We start from the raw sequence: 19,352 nt of genomic DNA, 5'->3' as shown, positions 1-19,352 counted from the left end.
CAGTGTGTGTGTGTGTGTGTGTGTGTGTGTGTGTGTGTACGAACGTATGTTTTCAGTTCCCTCGGGCAGACCCCTGGGAGTAGAATGACTGGGTCATCCGTTAACTGTGTTCAGCCTCTCCAGGACCTGCCAGAGTGGTTCCCACACGCTGTGTGACATTCCCACCAGCAGGGGGGAGGCTCCACCTTGACACATCACCCTATGGAGTGTTGTAAGTCAAGGGGACCGGACAGGCTGGCTGCGGGGTAATAATGATAGAACTCGGTAAGTGTCTGTAAGCAGAGCATTTATTTCACACCGCAGAGACGGGACAGGTCCTCCCAGGGCTCTGGCTCCAGCCCCAGGGCCTCACTTCCAGCGGCCTCCAACGCGGCCCTTCCCTGCCCCCTTCCGGCTGTAGGAGAAGAGAGAGGGGGAGTCAGGCAGGACGGGCTCCCCCAGCGTCTGAGCTGGGCCCTGCCCCCAATTCAGGAAGTCCTTGCCCCCACCCCCCCAAAAAAAAACCAAAAAAAGTCCGGCTCTCCCTGCCCAGAGGAAGGGGCAGGCAAATGCGTTCTCCCGTCGCGGACTGGGGCGGTGGGCTTGATGGCCTAAGGCCGGCTCCCCCCGACCTGAGGGAATTGATGTCCGTGGGTGCGCTCAGGGTGTCCCTGCGGAAGCTGATAAATGTTTAGCAGGACGGGCTGGAGGAAGGGAGGGACGGGTGAGTGAGCGTGGGTAGCACGCAAGATGGGTCAAGGCTGGCGGGAAGGACGCAGCCGGTGGGAGGCATGGAGAGAGGAACCGAGAGCCGGAGAAAAGGAGGCTAGGGACGCGGAAATAGTCACGGCCGTTACAGCGGTTACGGGCACTCGGGGCGGGCCACCCTGGGCACCGCAGGTTTTGACCGGCTTCCCCGGCCTCCCCCCATCACGGGCTGGGAGCACCGACCCCTGCCCCTGCGACAGCCCGGTGCGCTCCAGCCATCGTCCACCCTCCCTGGGGGCAAGATCGCCTGCCCCACTTGACAACCCGGAGAAGGACACACAGAGAGAAAGGGACAGATGCCAAGAGGGGGTCGAGGGACTGGAGGGGAGCCACAGGGAAGGAAAGAGGAACCCCAGGGTTGGAGCAGGGGCGTGGGGCTCAGCGGCCCAGGCACACTTACAACTTCTGGGCGTGGCTGATGCGGTTGTACAGCACATTGATCTGCAAGGGGAGAGGGGGATGATGGGGCGGGGGCACGCCCGCCCACCACACCCGCCTACCCCTGCTCCGCGCCAGACACGCACACGCACGCCCCTGGCCTGCATGGGACAGGCACCCATGCACGCTTGCACGCCCCTGCCCTGCACCAGACTGCCCCTGTCGTGCGCCAGACACGCACACGCACGCCCCTGGCCTGCATGGGACAGGCACCCATGCACGCTTGCACGCCCCTGCCCTGCACCAGACTGCCCCTGTCGTGCGCCAGACACGCACGCATGCCCCTGCCCTGCGCGGGACACGCCAGACACGCATGTACGCCTGCCCACCCCTGCCCTGCACCAGACATGCCCACCCGCCCTTGCCCTGCGCCAGACACGCACGCATGCACGCACGCACGCCCCTGCCCTGCGCAGGACAGGCACCCATGCATGCATGCACGCCCCTGCCCTACACCAGACCGCCCCTGCCATGCGCCAGACACGCACGCACGGCCCTGCCCTGCGCGGGACACGCATGCATGCACGCACACACGCCCCTGCCCTGCACCAGACACGCCCACCCGCCACTGCCCTGCGCCAGACACACAAACACACACAGACCCCTGCCCTGCGTGGGACACGCACGCACGCATGCCCACACCTGCCCTGCGCTGCCCTCCGTGGGACACGGGTCTCACCTCATACTTCTGCTGCTTCAGCTTCGCCATAAGGTCAAATTTCTCAGACTCCAGCTGGTGGATCCAGTCCGACAGCTCCTGGGCCTTCTCCCTGGCAGGGGCAGAAGGGCTGTCACACACCGGGCCAGCCCACAGCCCAGAGAGAACGGTCCAAAGCCACACGGCCAGTCTCCTCTGAGTTGGGCATTATTGGTACCATTTTGTTAAGAGGTGTGGCCAAAATATTCAAAGTGAACAGAAGAAAGGGGTTTTTAAGTCTCTGCCCCCTGTCTCCACATCCAAAAGTCATTTCCGTAAGGGAGAATAATGTCATGGTCAGGAACTCTGGCTCTGGAGTCAGGAAGCCCCGGTTCAAATCCCCTCTCTGCTATCTTCTGGCAAGAGTGATTCCCTAGAATCCTATTTCCCTCTCCATAAAATGTACACAAAAATCTGTGGCTGCCTGCTCTATATCTCTTCTCCCTTTCTTCCTTAGACACAACCTTTGGCAACAGGTCCAGTTAAAAAGCTACTCTCCCAAATCTCCCTGTGCGTGAGGGTGGGGGTGACCAGTGGGGTGAAGGCAGTCATTAGGCATGGCTTCCGACCAAGCCTTTTGTGGCTCCTTCCTTGCGACTTCTTCCTGCTGCTTGGATGTGTTGGCTGGAGCTCCAGCAGCCACATTGGACTATGAGGTGATTTTGAGAATGGAAATATGGGGCTAAATGTGGCAGAGCAGAAAAACAGGAGTCTGGGTCTCCAGTGATTTTGTAGAGGTCCCATACCAGCTATGGACTACCCTAGTGTCAGATTGCTTCTCTGTGACAAAATCAGCCTCTGTATTTTAGGCTGCTATAGACAGATCTCTTTACTAGAGGCCAAACTTATCCTTTTTTTTTTTTTAAACTTTATTTATTTACTTTGAGAGAGAGAGCACACGCATGGGGGGGGGGGGGGAGGCAGAGAGAGGGAGAGAGAGGATCCCAAGCAGACTCTGCGCTGTGAGCCCAGAGCCTGAGGTGGGGCTCAAACCCATGAACTGTGAGTTCATGACCTGAGCTGAAATCAAGAGTTGAATACTTCAGGGACTGTGCTGACAGCTCAGAGCCTGGAGCCTGCTTCGGATCATGTGTCTCCCTCCCTGCCCCTCCCCTGCTCGTGCTCTGTCTCTCTCTGTCTCCGTCTCTTAAACATAAATAAACATTAAAAAAAAAAAAAAAAAAAAAAAAACAATTGAACATTCAACTGACTGAGCCACCCAGGCCCTGAGGCCAAGCATATTCTTAACTGACAAAAATCTGCAATAAACCTAGTGTCACTATTCACTTGATTATTACTAGCCTTCCTGGTTTTCTCTCCCTAGCTACCACCCTCTGCTCTGGGGCATGTTTTTATCTAAAAAAATTGTATACACCCTGAAGACCTTTATCTGATGAATACAGTGGAGATAACAGGGCCTCAATATTAGCGGACCCCAATGACGAGTGGCTGTGTGCTGGTGGACAGGGGAAGAAGAGGACAAGAGGGAAAAATGAACACCAGCTACGTGTTATTTTATGCCCTGTGATAACGTGCTCAGAAGGCAGGGCACATGGTGAGCTGCGGGCTGGAGCCATTCAAACGCCTCCCAGAGCTGACCCCGCGAGCCGTGTCCTCACGCTGGTAGTCTGAAATCCGCATGGTGAGAGTAGTTACGTCGCAGAAATGGGCAAATGCTATACTCTGGAGTCTCTGCCCCCGGAGACCCAGCTGTTAACCGGCGACCATCACCCCATTTTATACCACAGCGAGCCCAGGGTTCAAATCCCAGCTCTCACGCTTGCACGCTGTGCAGCCCTGGAAAGCTTACTTAACCTCTCTGTGCCTCAGGTCCCTCATCTTTAACGTGAGGATAATGATAGGATCTACCTCACAGGGCCATGAGCCCTGCAGCCATCCCCTTCACTATCGTCGCCTCACCGACCTTCCCCGGCGGACCAGGTAGGCTGTGTCCTCCTATCCTCATTTTTACCAGTAAGGAAAGTGAGGCTCAGAGAAATTACCTCACGTGCCTAAGATCACTCAGCAGTGAGTGGTGGAGCAGGCACTGAGCGCTGAGCACTGCCGTCAGAGGCTGAGTTCCAGACCCCATCCCTGTGCAGCCTCCGGGGTAGTGGGGGCTCCTGGCTACATGAGCCACGTCCCAGGCCAGAGTACGTCAAAGCACAAATGACGCCCCCGGAGGAAAAGTCCTCCGCAGCCTTCCCACTGACGGCTTATCATGAGGTGTGGGCTGTCATGAACGGGAGGTGAAGGGGGAGGTAGAGTCTGGTGGGGCAGAGACGTGGCTGGAAAGTTCTCACCGGCACATCTGGCTTCGATTCAGAGAAAAGACGGGGCCTTCCTAAGTTTCCACAGGACATCAATGAGTCAACATAATCTCCTAAATTTGGGGGAGTTATTTCGTCTGGCCTTATTACCTCCCAGGCTCCACAGGTCACGGTACCCACAAAAAGTGGGTCCTATACCAGTGACATGTATCACAGGGAAGACAGCAAGGGGCCCAGAGAGGGGGAGACCCTTGCCCGAAAGTCACACAGCATGAGGGCTCAGACCCGGGCTTCTGCCCTCCCAGAGCTGGTCCCCTTATCTCCCTGTCTTACAACAAGCCCGTCCCACGCTGAGGCCCCCAGGACACCTACCGGAGTTGGTCTTCTCCCATGTGGTCGATGTTCAGAGGCTTTTTACGCTCAGACAGGATGCGTAGTTTCATCTCCCGGCCTGTCTGGCGCTTACCACGCTTTTGTTCTGCCTGAGGGGACAGAAGGGGAGGTACTCAACTGTGGGACTGATCAGAACACAGGGGGCTGAGCTCCTCGCCACCTGTCCCTACACCCAGGAATCCGGGCCCCTGGCCCCTCTTCCCTCAGACCCAGGAGTCCCGGCCCCTAGCCCCTCCTCCCTCAGACCCAGAAGTCCAGACCTCCACCCCCCTCCTCCCTCAGACCCAGGAGTCCAGGCCCCCAGCCCCTCCTCCCTCAGACCCTGGAGTCCAGACCCCAGCCCCCTCCTCCCTCAGACCCAGGAATCCAGACCCCACAGCCCCTCCTCCCTCAGACCCAGGAGTCCTGACCCCTAGCCCCTCCTCCCTCAGACCCAGGAGTCCCGGCCCCTAGCCCCTCCTCTTTCAGACCCAGGACCCAGATCCCCAGCCCCTCCTCCCTCAGACCAGGCCTCAGGCCCCCAGCCCCTCCTCCCTCAGACCCAGGAGTCCAGGCCCCCAGCCCCTCCTCCCTCAGACCCAAAAATCTGGGCCCCTAGCCTCCTCCTCCTCCCTCAGACCTCCCCTATCAGGAACCAGAAGTCTAGGCCCCCAGCCCCTCCTCCCTGGGAATGTAGACTTAGGTCCCAGGGGACTGAACTCACCTTGACCAGGTAACCCCCAAAATGGGCTCCCATGTTGGATAGAACCTTCTTCTTTTTGGCATCATCCTCAGCCCGCTTCTTGGCCTCTTCTTCCTCCTTCCGCATTTTCTCCTCCTAAGGGAAGAAAGGGGTTAACCCCAAGGCCACCCTCTGGGGGGAGGGGTCTGAGATTCCGGTGGGGGAGGGGGGGCTCAGGTGTGAGCCGATGGAAGCAGCAATCAACCAGACCCAAGGCATGGGACAAAGTCGAGGTCAGGAAAGGCAAAAATGCAGGCATTCTGCTCCTGGCCCTTCCAGGCCTGGCTCTGTGACCACCTGGGCTCTGTGACCACCTGCGGCTCTGTGATCACCTGCGAGTCCCTTTCCTCTCTGGTCCTTAATATCCCTCAAGCAAGAATTAAAATGCAAGGGATGTGCCTGCTTGTTTTCTACATTCCTGTAGCCTGAAGGCCGATGGTGAGGTTGCTGTGTGGCCTCAGTGCAGATACTCACCCTCTCTGGGCCTTCATCTCCCTTATTCTCAGGAGACAAGAATGTCTCAGAGGATGAAGGAGGGTAACTGGTGACGGGGTGGGGGGCTTGGGGCACCAGAAGGGGCTGAATGACCTCGAGCCTGAGGAAGGGGTTCTGCAACGTCTAGTGACGGCATCCCCACGTTTCAAAGTCTGCACCGCATGCCCCAGAAACGGTGGCTTGCAGACCAACCCCTCTGCCCCCTGGAAGTGCTGGTGAGGTGGGCACGATGGGGTTTTGCAGGCCCCACCTGAATCAGTTTCCTCCTGCTGCTGTAATTGGCAAACTGAGGGGCTTTAACCAGCAAAAGCTTATCACCTTACAGCTCTGCGGGTCAGAAGTCTGAAATGGGTCTTATGGGCTAAAACCAAGGAGTGAAGAGGGCCGGTTCCTGCTGGGGGCTCCCGGGGAGAATCCACTCCCTTGCCCTTGCTTCTAGGCACCGCATGCAACCCTTGGCTCCTGGCCCCTTCCTCCCTCTGCAAAGCTAGCAGGACACTATCTTCAAGTATCTCTGACTCTGACCCTACAGTGTCCCCTGTTGTAAGGACCTTTGTGATAACACGAGGCCGATCTGGATAATCCAGAATCATCTCCCACCTCAACGTCCTTAACTCGATCGCATCTGCAAAGTCCCTTTTGCCATGCCAGGTACCATATTCACAGACTCTGGGAATTGGGACATGAACATCTTGGGGAGACCAGCATTTGCCGACCATGTCAGTCTACTACCAGTCTTTGAAAGGGGTTCAGGTGGGCCACTCCTTGATTCCAAGTCAGGTCGTGTCTCCAAGGCCCTACACCAACGGGAATATTGTAACCAGTGGCCTACAACTAGCCAGCAATTTGCTCCAAGATGGACAGGTGACCAGTCTGAACGCACCCCAGGATCATGCAGAAGACAGACAAAAGAGTTTGAGCCCAAGTAGCTGGTGGTCATTTGTCACCCCTGCCTGAGAACGGGGTGTCCAGCAGGGTGACCAACAACTCCGTTCGCCTCGGTCTGATGGGACACAGGATTTTCAGGGCGCCGACCAGGAAAGTCCCAGGCAAACCCAGGATGAGCTCACCACCCGCAATGTCCATAGAAAGGTGAGCCCGGGGGATGGGAAGAGAAGAGCTGGGAGATTTTGCTTAGGTTCCTTGATCCAGCCATACCTGAAGCAAGTCACACTCTACACTTGTTTAGTTATGTGAGCCAATAAAATTCTCTTTCTGCTGAACCCAGTTTGGGCTGGGGTTTCTGCCCCTTCCAACCGACAGATCCTTGAATAACACAGCACAAGGGCTCTCTCAGGACCGCAGACAATATCATGACTGGGAAATGGAGCAACCAGCTGAAGAAGTACATTTGGTCTCCCAGGGGAGGGGAGGCACCCACCGCCAGCTTAGCCTGACGCTCGCGCTCCTTCTCGGTTCTGAAGCGCTGTTGTTCAGCTCTCTCCGCCCGGCGCCGCTCCTGGAGGAGAGAGAAAAATGAGGGGGGGTAGGAACCCCCCCCTCCCCCCCCCCCCCCCTGCAAAGGAGGTCAAGAGCAGAGATGAGCTAGTTTGCGTGCGACCACCGACTTAGGCAAGCGCCCAAAGATTCGGCCTCGGGCCTGCCCTGGACCCCAAGGAAGGCCCCGGGGGAGGGAGGCGTTCGCCGCACCCGGTCGCCCCACTCACAATGCGCTCCTTCAGCGCTATGAGCTCCTCTTCCTCCTTCTTCCGCTGCTCAAAATGCACGTCAATGAGCGTCTGCAGCTCCAGCAGATCCTTCTCCATGCGCTTCCGGTGGATGTCCTACAGCACGGAGGGTGCGGGCCCCCGTCATTCCCGGGCAGGGCAGGGGAGGAGGCACCCGCCTGCGGGCACCTTTGAGCGACGTCGGGGGCGGGGCCCCCTGCCGGCCGGGACGGGCTTGGACAGTCTAGAGAACCAGGGGCGCTTTCGCGATGTTTCCAGCAGGTGGCACTAGAGGCCCACTCGGTTCATCAGGCGGCCTCCCAAAGGGAGCGGGGACCCAGCGCCTCTTCCTAATTTGCACAAAAGCGCCCTGGGGACCGGATGTCCAGGTACTTACATCGAAGTCCACACGTTCCCCTTCTGGGATCTTCGGGGGAATCAGAGGAGGGACCACAGGCCTGTCGGGCGGAAAGGGGGGAAAACTGGGGCTCCCGGGCTGCGCCGACCAGCAGGTGGCAGCCACGCGCGGTTCGGAGCACCAGGCAGGTGGCTGGCTCGTCCGAATCCAGATTCCGCGGGCTTGCCAGTGAAATTTCCAAAACTTGCCTCCAGCAAACGCATGTAAAATAGTTCGCTAATAATGTTTCCTACCGATTACATGTTCAAATGAGGAAATTTCAGATATAATGGGTTGAATTTAAAAAATGCTGTTAAGATGAATTTTACCCGTTTTGTGCTACTTTTTTAAAACGTGGCTTGTAAAAAATAGATAGTTACAGACGCGGCTTGCGTTGTATTCGTACAGGGCGGTGCATTGGGGGCGGAGCGTGGCCAGCCCTTCATCTGGCTTTAATCGGAATTCTCTCCCCTGTTTTATTTTTTTTTTTATGTTTTTATTTATTTTTGAGACAGAGAGAGCATGAGCAGGGGAGGGGCAGAGAGGGAGGGGGACACAGAATCCGAAGCAGGCTCCAGGCTGCCAGCACAGAGCCCGACGCGGGGCTCGAACTCACCGAGTGTTCTATCGTGACCTGAGCTGAAGTCGGGCGCTTAACCGATTGAGCCACCCAGTCGCCCCTCTCCTCTGGTTTTTAAGACAGCACGTTCACCTGATTTCTTCCCGCTCCTCTGAAGGGAGCTCTTCTGAGAGCTTTGCCCTTTTATTCATCCATAGGACACTCTCATGACCCGTGTCCCTCACTCCCGTGGCTTTGATTATCATTCATTATGGGGGATTCACCGACTCCTTCTCCAGCCTGGACTCACTTCTAAGTCCCAGACTCAGGTTAACAGGAGCCTCTTGAACATTTCCCGCTTTCTCACATGTCACGCCCTTGCTGAACTCATCGACTTCCCCAAGACCGAGTGGGGTTCCCAGCCCAGACCCCAGACCGTGGTCCTTTCCTCCTCCTTCCCTTCTCCCCAATGGCAGGTCCTGACCCCTTTGCCTGGCAATCTCCCCAGTCTGTTCCTTCCTTTCCACCCCTTGCCCCCTGCCCCAGCTCAGGCCTCAGTCCCTCTCACCAGAACCTTCCTGCCAGCCTCCTCCTGGCCTCCCAGTCTCCAGCTGTCCACCTTCGGTTCCTCGTCTTTCATGACTTTAGAGGGGCATTTCTAACACCCAGATCTCATCCTTAAGACAAAGTCCGAGCAACTCAGCATTCAAAGCCCTTCTCCATCCGGCCCCAGTCAACTCCTCCAGTAACTTCTCTCCTCCGTCACAGACACATTTCATGGTTCCCTGGCTATGCCATGTGCCTTTGTACCCCTGGGCCTTTCATATGCTGTTCCCTCTGCCGGCAATGCCCTTCCCCTGAGGCCTTCCCTCCTCCTGAAGCACACCTATGATCTCTTGCTCCCCCTTACTCTCTCACTCAGGTCTGTCTCCTCTGCTCAAAACCCTTCCAGGACTCCCCAGGGCCCCCGGCCTTCAGGGCCCAGCCCCTTCTTGCCCTCCACACTCCAGCCACAATGGAATTGGTGTCACTGGCCAAACCAACCCAGAGGACTCTGCATCTAAGTTATTTCTTATGCTTGCGTTGCTGCCTCCTTGCGTCTCCAAGCTTGGGCCCCGATGTCACTTCCTCCAGGACCCTCTGCCCCCATGAGCTTTCATGGCCTCCACAGATCTGCCTAGTTTGGAACCTCATCATCAGAATGAGCTGTGTCTGTGTCGGTTCCCTGAAAGCCTGGCCTAGATCCAGCCGCCACACCCTGCAGGCTTTCTCACCTACAATACCCCTCCAGCCTCATTCAGCTAGTGAACTCTTCATCCCTCAGGACTGAGGCGTCAACTCCCCTGGGAAGCCTTCCCTGACTACCCAGGGCAAACATAGGGCCCTCTTCTGTGCTACCATCACTGTCACGGGGTCTGTTTCCCCAACAGAGCAGACAGGGTCTGACTTGCCCAACACCACGGGAAGGTCTCTGGAACGTGTGCTGAAAGAAGGAAGCCCTGTCCTTTCCCATTTCAATTGCCCCAGCTCCTTTCCTGCTTCCCCTCCCCCACCCTATCTCTGGTGGGGCACACATTAAGGAGGATAAGATTGGGACCCCCCCCCCCCCACCTCCACCCTCCTAGGATCTCACCTTGGTTTGGGCCGCTCCTCTTCTAATGGGAAAACACAAAGAGATAATTAACAAGAGTTCATAGGGGCGGGCCTGACACGCCCAGAGAGGGAACACCCCCGTCCAAGCTATGGCCCCCAGGAGCAGCTCTAGGGGAGAGGCATGAGTGGGGGGCAAGAGGGGGGAAGGAAATCAGGGTGGCCGTAAAGGAGGAAGAGGGTCACACGCATCAGATATACATTCAGAACTGGTGTGGGGATCCCCCCCACAGGGGTCCAAACCCCCAGATCTTCCTCCTATCACCTGCCCAGAGCTCAGCTCCCTCCCCCGCACCCCCCTCCCCCGCATTAAGACCTAGCACTGCAGGGTGTCCCCAGCCCTCCCCCTTGGGGACACAGGAATCCTGGGCTCCCAGTAGTAGCCCCTTCTGCAACTCGGGCCCCAACCTTTGAATGTATATGGAGGAAAAAAATAACGGGGTGGGGGCGAAGATGGGCGGGAGGGGGAGGGTGCCTGTCCGCAAACATCCAACCCTTCTACAAGTATTCCTCCAGGTTGGGGAAGAAGGCTTGGGTGTCGGTCCCTTTAAGAAGGAAGGGAAAGGGTTAAAGCCTCAGCGAGGCCATTTCCCTTCGTGGACACCAGAGGGCGCGCGAGCTCTCCGGGGCTTAAAGGACCGGGCCTGGGCGGGTTACAGGGGGGCGCAGGGGTTCCTCGCGGGGGTCAGGGCCCGAGGATATCGGTCTCGGCAAGCGAAGCAGCCGCGGTTACCTCGCTCTGCCACCGGCTCCGGCTCCTCGGCGGCTGGGGAGGAGGCAGGGGGGAGGGGGAGAGGGGAGAAGCGAGGATGGGGGAGCGAGGGGGAGCGGCCACGCCGGGGAGTGGGGGGCAGAGAGGAAAGAGAGGGGAGAGGCTGTTAAAGGACCTGAAGCCGGGGCGGTCGGGAGCCCCGTCCCCGCCGGCCTCTGCCCTGCCCAGCGCCCCCTCCCCACCCGGCCCCGCGGGGCAGCCCTCGAGGCTGCAGCCCCGCGGAGTCCAGGCCTCACCTTCCTCCTCCTCCTCCTCCGCAGCCTCCTCTGCAGGTAGGGGTGGGGGCAGAGAAAGCAGGGTTAGGAGCCCTCGGGGCCCGCGCAAGGCGCCGGAACCCCGGAGGGTGGGCGTGGGGGCAGTGGGCGACCCCGCCTGTCCTCTCGCCTCCCGCCTGCGTGTCCCCAGGCCACCAAGGCCGGCCCACTCCCCACTCACCTTCGGGCTGCTCCCTGAAGGCAGGGGTGGGAGGAAAGAGCGAGAGGGACGGTTAGAAGTCTTGTAGGTGGGAGAATGTTCCCACATCTCCACGCCCCCGGCCCTCCCGCCTGCCACTCACTCCTCATATTCCTGCTCCTCGGTGTCAGACATCCTGTGTGACCTGAGGACCAGAAAACGCGGCAGTGAGCTGGGGTCCCGATGGAGGAGGGGCTGGGGGCCTGGACTCCTGGTCTGAGGGAGGAGGGGCTGGGGTTCAGGACTCCTGGGTCTGAGGGAGGAGTGGCTGGGGCCTGGACTCCTGGGTCTGAGGGAGGAGGGGGCTGGGGGCCTGGACTTTCGGTTCTGAGGGAGGAGGTCCTGGGAGGTCAGGACTCCTAGTTCTGAGGAAGGAGGGGCTGGGGTTCAGGACTCCTGGGTCTGAGGGAGGAGGGACTGGGGATCTGGACCTCTGGGTCTGAGGGAGGAGGGGGCTGGGGGCCAGGACTCCTGGGTCTGAGGGAGGAGGGGCTGGGAGTCTAGTCTCTGAGGGAGGAGGGGGCTGGGGGCCAGGACTCCTGGGTCTGAGGGAGGAGGGGCTGGGAGTCTAGTCTCTGAGGGAGGAGGGGGCTGGGGGCCAGGACTCCTGGGTCTGAGGGAGGAGGGGCTGGGAGTCTAGTCTCTGAGGGAGGAGGGGGCTGGGGGCCAGGACTCCTGGGTCTGAGGGAGGAGGGGCTGGGAGTCTAGTCTCTGAGGGAGGAGGGGCTGGGGGTCTGGACTCCTGGGTCTGAAAGAGGAGGGGGCTGGGGGCCAGGACTCCTGGGTCTGAGGGAGGAGGGGCTGGGAGTCTAGTCTCTGAGGGAGGAGGGGGCTGGGGGCCAGGACTCCTGGGTCTGAGGGAGGAGGGGCTGGGAGTCTAGTCTCTGAGGGAGGAGGGGCTGGGGGTCTGGACTCCTGGGTCTGAAAGAGGAGGGGGCTGGGGGTCTGGACTCCTGGGTCTGAGGGAGGAGGGGCCTGGGGCCTGGACTCCTGGGTCTTAGGGAGGAAAGGCTGGGATCTGGACTCCTGGGTCTGAGGGAGGAGGGGCTTGGGGCCTGGGGCCTGGTCTGAGGGAGGAGGTCCTGGGGGGTCAGGACTCCTAGGTTTGAGGGAGGAGGGGCCTCAGGAGGTCTGAGGGAGGAGGGAGGAGGAGGACTTCCAGGTCTGAGGGAAGAGATCCTGGGGGTCAGGACTCCTAGGTCTGAGGGAGGAGGGGCTGGGGTCCTGGACTCCTGGTTCTTAGGGAGGAGGGGTTTGGGGCCTGGGGCCTGGTCTGAGGGAAGAGGGACTGGGGGTCAGGACTCCTAGGTCTGAGGGAGGAGGGGCTGGGGCCTGGACTCCTGGGTCTGAGGGAGGAGGGGCTTGGGGCCTGGGGCCTGGTCTGAGGGAGGAGGTCCTGGGGGGTCAGGACTCCTAGGTTTGAGGGAGGAGGGGCCTCAGGAAGTCTGAGGGAGGAGGGAGGAGGAGGACTTCCAGGTCTGAGGGAAGAGATCCTGGGAGTCAGGACTCCTAGGTCTGAGGGAAGAGGGGCTGGGGGGCAGGACTCCTGACTGGGGGCCTGGACTCCTGGGTCTGAAGGAGGTGGGGCTGGGGGCCTGGACTATTGGGTCTGAGGGAGGAGGGGACTGGGGGCCTGCGTCTGAGGGGGGAGGGGCTGGGTGTAGCTGGGCTCTTAGGTCTGCCAGAAGAGGGGCAGGGGGGCGGCAGGGGGCCTGGACTCTTGGGTCTGAGGAAGGAGGGGCCGGGGGCCCTGACGGGGAAAGGGCTTTGGGCGGTGTGGTCGGGCACAGCCCCAAAGCCACCACTCCTGCCCCTCCACCACCACAGCTGTCCTCTTTTGTCTTATGACATGTCCATGGGAACCCGATCTGAGCTGGGATTAGGAGAAGGTATTTGGGAAGGGACTGTGGCCTCAAGACAATAGCTGTCCCACCTCCAAAGGCTATTTCGGGGGGATGTCGTAGATGGTGAAATAGAGGACATTTCCTAAGAAGGGATTCAAGGGGGGAGGCTCCTGGGAGACTTAGTCACACCCGCTCCCTCCCACCCCTCCCCTCTGGCTGGTTACCTTCCCACCTGTCCCCTCCTTTCCCCACCACCCACAGCCTAGGAGGAGGCAGGACGGGACAAGAGCAGCCCCGTCCACAGACCTCATCCTGACCCCTACAGGGACACCACCCCAACTTTGAGGTCCTCCAGGCTCCACAGTACCCAGGTTAAGAGCATCCCTAAATCCTGATACCCGCAGATCCTGAGACCCCAATTTACGACGTCCCTGGTTTCTGGGGACACACGAGTCCTCGTGTCTCCAGATTCCGAGACCCCAATACTTGAGACCCCAGACTGTGGGCTCAGACTTCCTCAGATCCTGACGCCTGAGGTCTTAACACCTAAGTTCTGAAGCCTCAGCATCCTGAGACCCCCCAATTCCTGAATCCCTAGAGTCTGAGGCCCCCAGTCCTGACATTCAGATTGTCTAATATCCAAGCCCAGATACCCCCCAATTTCTGAGATCCCCTCAGACGCAGACCTCCCAGGTCTGAAGGTGTGCTCCTCTGGGACGCCCCAATCTTGGCACCCCCAGACTCTGTAATTCCCAAATCCTAATACCTCCATCCTAGGTCCCCATAAGGGCTGAGCTTCCCAAATTCTCAAGGCTTTATTTGGTGCCCCCTCCACCTCCGTGGCTCCTCTCCACACCCCTCCCGTTTCCCTCCCGTCCCCTCCTCCAAGTACAAAGTCCCTGGAGACAGCAGGACCGTTACCTAAGGCTGGGTCGGCAGGAGCGGAGAACGGCGGGGCAGAGCCTGGCTGACCGAGCTGAAGCACCCCTGGGTTTATAGCTGAGGCTCAGCCCCGCCTCCCAGGGGACAGGGAGGGGGAGGAATTCCTTTCTCCAACCGGGAGTCCCAGCTCTGGGGCGGCCCTGCCCCCACTCGGGCTCCACATTTAGGATCCTGGCTCCTCCCAGCTGCTTGGGGACCCCTCTACCCCATCAGCACCGCCCTGATCCCAGGCTGGGTCAGGTGACCCCGACCTCTGGGCTCCCCACCTCCCGTACAGCACGCTGCATTCTCTGCTTTGGAGTCCCTGGGCTCAGCACACAGTAGGTCCTTGGAGAATAGTTATTGACAAAAGGGGGACCGTGGGGAGCTTTCTCCCTTGTGGTTTCTGTCTCTGGGCCTCCACCTCTCCGACACTGTCTGCCTCTCCTTTGTCCCTGTGACTCTCCGCCTGTGGGTCTGTCTTTCCCTCTGTCTCTGTCCATCTCTCTGTCTCCCCCTCCCCACCCCCACCCCTTTGTCTGCCACCAGGATTCCACCCCGGTGACAACAGGCGCTAAAGCGGGGAAGCAGGTGTGGGTGGGGGGAGGGGAGAGGGTGTGGTGTCAGGCCCGCCCCACCTCACACTCCCCCAACCTCCAACTGACATGATCTGTTTTGGTATTCCTCCCCCCCTCCTTTCCCTGCCAAGCCGTGACCTTGAACTCTAGGGGAGCCAGCCCCGAGGGCGGGATTCCTCACCCCTCCTGCCTCCCGGTGTCTCTGTCTCTCACTGTCTGCCATCTCTGTTTCTATTTCTGTGACTTTCTCGGAGGGGGGGGGGGGGAGGGTCTCTTTGGGTCTGTTCCAGGCTCTCCCTGGAGCTCTCTGCGTCTCTGTGGTTTTCACTCTGCACGTCTCCCCATGCATTTTTGTCTCCACATTTCTGCGGGTGTCTCAGCCAATCTGCATCTCTCGGTATCTGTCTGTTGGTGTCTGTCTGTGACCCCGTTTCTGTCTCTGTCTGGCTCTGGATCCGTGTCTGTGTCTTTCTAGCTCTTCCCGGGGGGGTCTGTGTCTCTGCCCTTCCCCCTACTTGGGCCCCTCTTTTTGTCTCTGTCCATGGCCTCTGTGTTTCGTTGTGTACATCTGCCTCTCCATTTCCCCTCTCTTTGCAGATCTTTCTAGGAATGGCTGTCTTGTCTCCCTCTCTTTGGGCCTCTGGCTCTCTCTGGGCCTGTGACTCAGTCTCTCTGTGTCTCTGTGCGTGTCTCTCTCTGGGCCTTGGTCGGGGCATCTCCGTGCACCCCCAGTCTCACTCCCAGAGGAGCTGCGAATGCCCGCAAGGCCCCTGGCCCTGCTCCTGCTGTGTAGTGTGGCTTCTCTGTCTCCCTCACACCAAAGCCCCCCGCCCCGGTAGCAGACGTGCAGCCACTCTTCGCTCAGAGAGAAGCTTTATTCCTCAGGGACGCCTTCTGCCTTCAGGGCCAGGGCGGCGGGGCAGCCAGCTCAGCCCTCAAACTTTTTCTTGCGGCCCTCCATGCCACTCAGCGCGTCGATGTTTTTCCGCCAGTCTCCCACCTCCCGGTTTTCCTGGAGGAGTGGGTTCAGAGGTGAGGGGCTCTCAAGTATCCTCCGCCCACCCTCCAGCCTCTCCTTGGGATGTCCAGCCCGGGATCTGGTTCTGGAACACTCCTTGTCCCCTCAGGCAGTCCCTTCAAACCACCCCCCCCCCTTTCCTGTCTCCCTCAGGCACTTCTGGCCTCCTTGCTTGCTTGTTACTTCCTATTATACCCTGCGGCTTCTTCCCTTCTTGTCTCCGCGTGCTCTTTTCTTCTCTCTATTCCTCTCTAGTGGGGACTTCCTGTCGTAGACCTCAGGCGCATTTTGACTCCTTGCTACTTCCTTTCTCCACAGTGCCTGTTGAGGCTCCCTGGCCAGATTCTTCTCCCCATAACCCGAGTACCGTCTGTCCTGAGCTTAGGCCCCAGGAGTGCTCCCCCCACACCTCTCCTCTGAGCACCCCCTTTCCTGGCCCTAGCCGCACTCACCTTCTCTGTGTCCTCCTTCTTCACCTGCTTGAGGTGGGCCCGCAGGTCTAAGGACTCCTTAGCCCTAGTGCCCAGCAGTGCCTGCATCATGGCATCCGCAGAGATCCTCACCCTCCGCAGGGTGGGCCGCTTAAACTTGCCCCGAAGGTCAAAGATCTTCTGGGTCAGATCTGCGATCTGGGGGCAGCCATAAGGGGGGTGGAGACTTGCCCTCCTCCGGTCCCCCCCTCCCCCAGCCCCACTCTTGCACCCTACACCTCCCTCCTATCTCCCTCCGGGCCTCATCCAGGCTCTCCCTCGCTCAGCTCCCACCGCCTGCAGGAAAACATCCAAGCTCCTCATCCAGGAACTGTCAGCCCTCCCGGATCTGCCCAGCCTCATCTCTGAAAAACACTGACACTTCCTGGCCCAGGTGCACGCATCCCACAAAATTCCCCGTGCCATGCGTGAGCTCGCTCAACAACCCTCTGCGCTCCGGCGACACATTTCCGAGAACCCGTCTTCTGTTTTCCCACCTCCTGGCTGCTGCATGCTGTTCCCTCTGCCTGGAACAGCCTTCCCTAACCGCTTTATACTCATTCTTCTGCTCCTGTCTGCCAGGCCCACAGAGCTGACCCGGGTCTCTCGGTGTCTGCCACCACAAGCAGCTGCAAGAGATCAGGCTGAGACCACAGCCCCAGGCACCACACCCTACCCTGGAAGGAAGGAGACTGCCCAATGCCTCCCACCTCCGTGATGTTCTTGGTGACTTTTGCCTCCACGTCGTATCTCTCTTCATCCACTTTGTCCACGCGGGCGTGGAGTTGTCGGCACAAGTCCTGGTCAAGGAATGTGGTGTATGTGGTGGTGCTGGTGGTGGTGGGGGGGTGGTGTCCCGATTCCTGCATCTGAGGGAGGAGGGGCCGGGGGCCTGGACATCTGATCCTGCAGGAGTAGTTTGAAGCCCGACTCTGGAGCGGTTGGAACAAAGGGTGCTAGGAGCCAGGGGTCCCGAGAATCTGACGGAATCGGGGCTGGAGAAATCAACCTCTGGCTTTTGGGACTTGTAGGCAGCTGCGGGCCGTATTTCTGAACTCCTGAGAGGAAGGATTGGGAGACTGGACCCCAAGGTCCCGAGCAGAAGTGGGGGATAGTGACTAGACCTGTGAGTCGTCCCAAGGATGCAGGACGGGACACTAGGAACCTCGGATCCCGGGCCGGGCCGGAGTCCCCGAGGAGTACCTGCAGCTCCGCGAAGCCCAGCCCGGCCAACTCCAGAGGCTGGCACCGCGTGCTCAGAGCGCGCCCCTTCTCTCCGCGCCGCTCCTCCGCCTCCCGCTCAAGCTCCTGCTTCGCGATCTGCAGCATCAGGGTCTGCGGAGGGGAGGCCGGGGACCGCAGCCCGTCCGGGGCAGCGCATGAGGGCCGTGCGGTACCAGGAGAGCCGCGCTGGCCAAGTCGACCCTCCAGTCCCCGGCTAGGAAGGTCTTCTGGAAACACGCCCCTCCGGGGCCTGTCCATCATTCCAAGGCCCCGCCCCTCGTGGGGCTACCCACCACACGGCCACGCCCACCCATACAAGCACGACTCTCCAGCCCTGCCCGCCCCCCCGCGAGGACACCGAGGCGCCCTCTCCAGGCCTATCCTCACCTTCAGCTGCAGTTTCCTCGAGGCGGAAATCTTGGACTTTTTCTGCCGGGGTGAGACGGAGCAAGGAGCAATCAAGGCGGGGAGGCGAAGACGGGCGGTGAGAGGGGCCTCACGGCCGCTCCCTCAAGCCCCGCCCATATTCGGCCCGCCTCCAACGCCTGCCCTGAATCTACCGGAGGCCACGCCCCTCAGTCCCCTCCACCAATCCGGACTTCTGACTGATTAGGCACCGCCCCCCACTCCCTAAGCAATCGCAGTTCCCATGGGCAACGGAACTCCGCCCATACGCAGCTTTCACCAATCCGAGCCAGGCCCTCGGCAAAACTCCGCCCCCGAGGTGCCCCATCCGCCTTGGCTCCGCCCACTACCGGAGCCCCGCCCCTCCTTCCCCAGGTTCAGACAGCCTCCTAGGACTCTGAGCCCAGACTCGTGGAGCTCGGCGCTCACCTTGGCGTGCGGCTCCGTGGCGTACGCACGGTAGTTAGCGGAGGACCGGCGTCGGACCGGGGCCGGCGCGGGAGGCGGGCAGCCCGCCTGCGGTTGGGGGAACGGAGCCGCGTCACCGCCGGATTCCCCAGCCCCCCTGCACAAGGTCTCCTGGGGCTGCAGCCTCCCGCCCCAGGTCCCGCCCTGCTGCGCCCTCCCTTGCCGGGCGCCTCCCGCCCGCGTCTGCTCTCACCGCATCGTCGCTGCTGGAGGAAGAGAGACCGGGAGCGAGGGGTTAACATGGGCCTGTGTCCTGTCCTGCCAGCCCGACAGTTCCCCCCGTCCTCAGGTCCTAGAAGGTCTGATTCCCAAACTTCCGTCGTGCAGACACCCGGGAGTCCTGTCTCCACCTCCCCTCTCAGGCCGCGTGCCCAGCCTCGCAGGTCTCAACCTCTCAGGACCGCGGGAGATCGCCCCACCTCTCGCCGCCTCGGACCTTGGGATTCCGGGTTACCAGGCTGCACTCACTTGTCCGCCATGCTGAGACTCAGGCCAGGGCTTGCAGGAGGCAGAGAAGGGGCAAGAGGCGCTTGGAGGGTCAGTAAGGGGGCGTCCGGGGTGACCTTGAAGGCCCCCGGGACTTTGGTCTCCTCCGGCCTGCCCAAGCTTCCCGGAGGACACTGAGATAAAGGGCGAACACCGAGACTAAATATACTGCTGCCGCCTCCTCCCCCTGCCCAGGATGCGAGATAACTGGGGCGCGTGAGGGGTGGGGTGGGCCATGCTCCAGCTGGATCACCCTTCCACCTTGGAGGCCTGGGGATCCAGCCCCCTCCTCCTTCCGACCTAGGAGTCCAGGCCCCCAGTCCCCTCCTCCCTCAGACCCAGGAGTCCAGGCCCCCAGTCCCCTCCTCCCTCAGACCGAGGAGTCCAGGCCCCCAGCCCCTCCTCCCTCAGACCCAGGAGTCCAGGCCCCCAGCCCCTCCTCCCTCAGACCCAGGAGTCCAGGCCCCCAGCCCCTCCTCCCTCAGACCCAGGAGTCCAGGCCCCCAGCCCCTTCCTTCCTCAGACCCAGGAGTCTGGGCTCCACCTCCACGCTAAAGTGCAGTCTCCATGAGAGCTATGGTCAGTTTCACTGCCCCAAACCTCTTAGCCACTCAATAAATTTTGATTTATGTCAGGATCCAGGTGTGGCCCAGACTCTCGCAGGCAACAGCACAGAGAA

The 19,352-nt window shown here is 60.2% G+C and overlaps 2 protein-coding genes across 3 annotated transcripts; both read right to left on the bottom strand.

Annotated features, from left to right (window-relative positions):
* Positions 1 to 275: 275 nt before the first annotated feature.
* Positions 276 to 14,087, bottom strand: TNNT1 (troponin T1, slow skeletal type). Of its 2 annotated transcripts, XM_042968651.1 has the most exons (14): positions 14,025 to 14,087; positions 11,363 to 11,404; positions 11,242 to 11,255; positions 11,043 to 11,072; positions 10,768 to 10,800; positions 10,018 to 10,039; positions 7,826 to 7,886; positions 7,429 to 7,545; positions 7,143 to 7,220; positions 5,249 to 5,362; positions 4,525 to 4,634; positions 1,865 to 1,955; positions 1,148 to 1,188; positions 276 to 394 (listed from the first exon to the last, which is right to left on the bottom strand). In XM_042968651.1, exons 2-14 carry the CDS (start codon positions 11,392 to 11,394, stop codon positions 349 to 351), a joined length of 789 nt encoding a protein of 262 aa, XP_042824585.1. In that variant the 5' UTR covers positions 11,395 to 11,404; positions 14,025 to 14,087; the 3' UTR covers positions 276 to 348. The 2 variants fall into 2 exon arrangements, with proteins under 2 accessions (XP_042824585.1, XP_042824583.1); XM_042968649.1 differs by lacking the exons at positions 10,768 to 10,800; positions 11,043 to 11,072 and having other exon boundaries at positions 14,025 to 14,082.
* A 1,371-nt stretch (positions 14,088 to 15,458) lies between these two features.
* TNNI3 (troponin I3, cardiac type) lies at positions 15,459 to 18,833 on the bottom strand. Its single transcript, XM_042968809.1, has 8 exons — positions 18,656 to 18,833; positions 18,381 to 18,393; positions 18,149 to 18,235; positions 17,702 to 17,743; positions 17,294 to 17,425; positions 16,801 to 16,890; positions 16,073 to 16,249; positions 15,459 to 15,614 (listed from the first exon to the last, which is right to left on the bottom strand). Exons 1-8 carry the CDS (start codon positions 18,664 to 18,666, stop codon positions 15,531 to 15,533), a joined length of 636 nt encoding a protein of 211 aa, XP_042824743.1. The 5' UTR covers positions 18,667 to 18,833; the 3' UTR covers positions 15,459 to 15,530.
* Positions 18,834 to 19,352: the final 519 nt, after the last annotated feature.

The sequence above is a fragment of the Panthera tigris genome, chromosome E2, assembly GCF_018350195.1.
Source record: "Panthera tigris isolate Pti1 chromosome E2, P.tigris_Pti1_mat1.1, whole genome shotgun sequence".
NCBI classification, from domain to species: Eukaryota; Metazoa; Chordata; class Mammalia; order Carnivora; family Felidae; genus Panthera; species Panthera tigris.
This window is presented reverse-complemented; position numbering and strand designations above follow the sequence as displayed.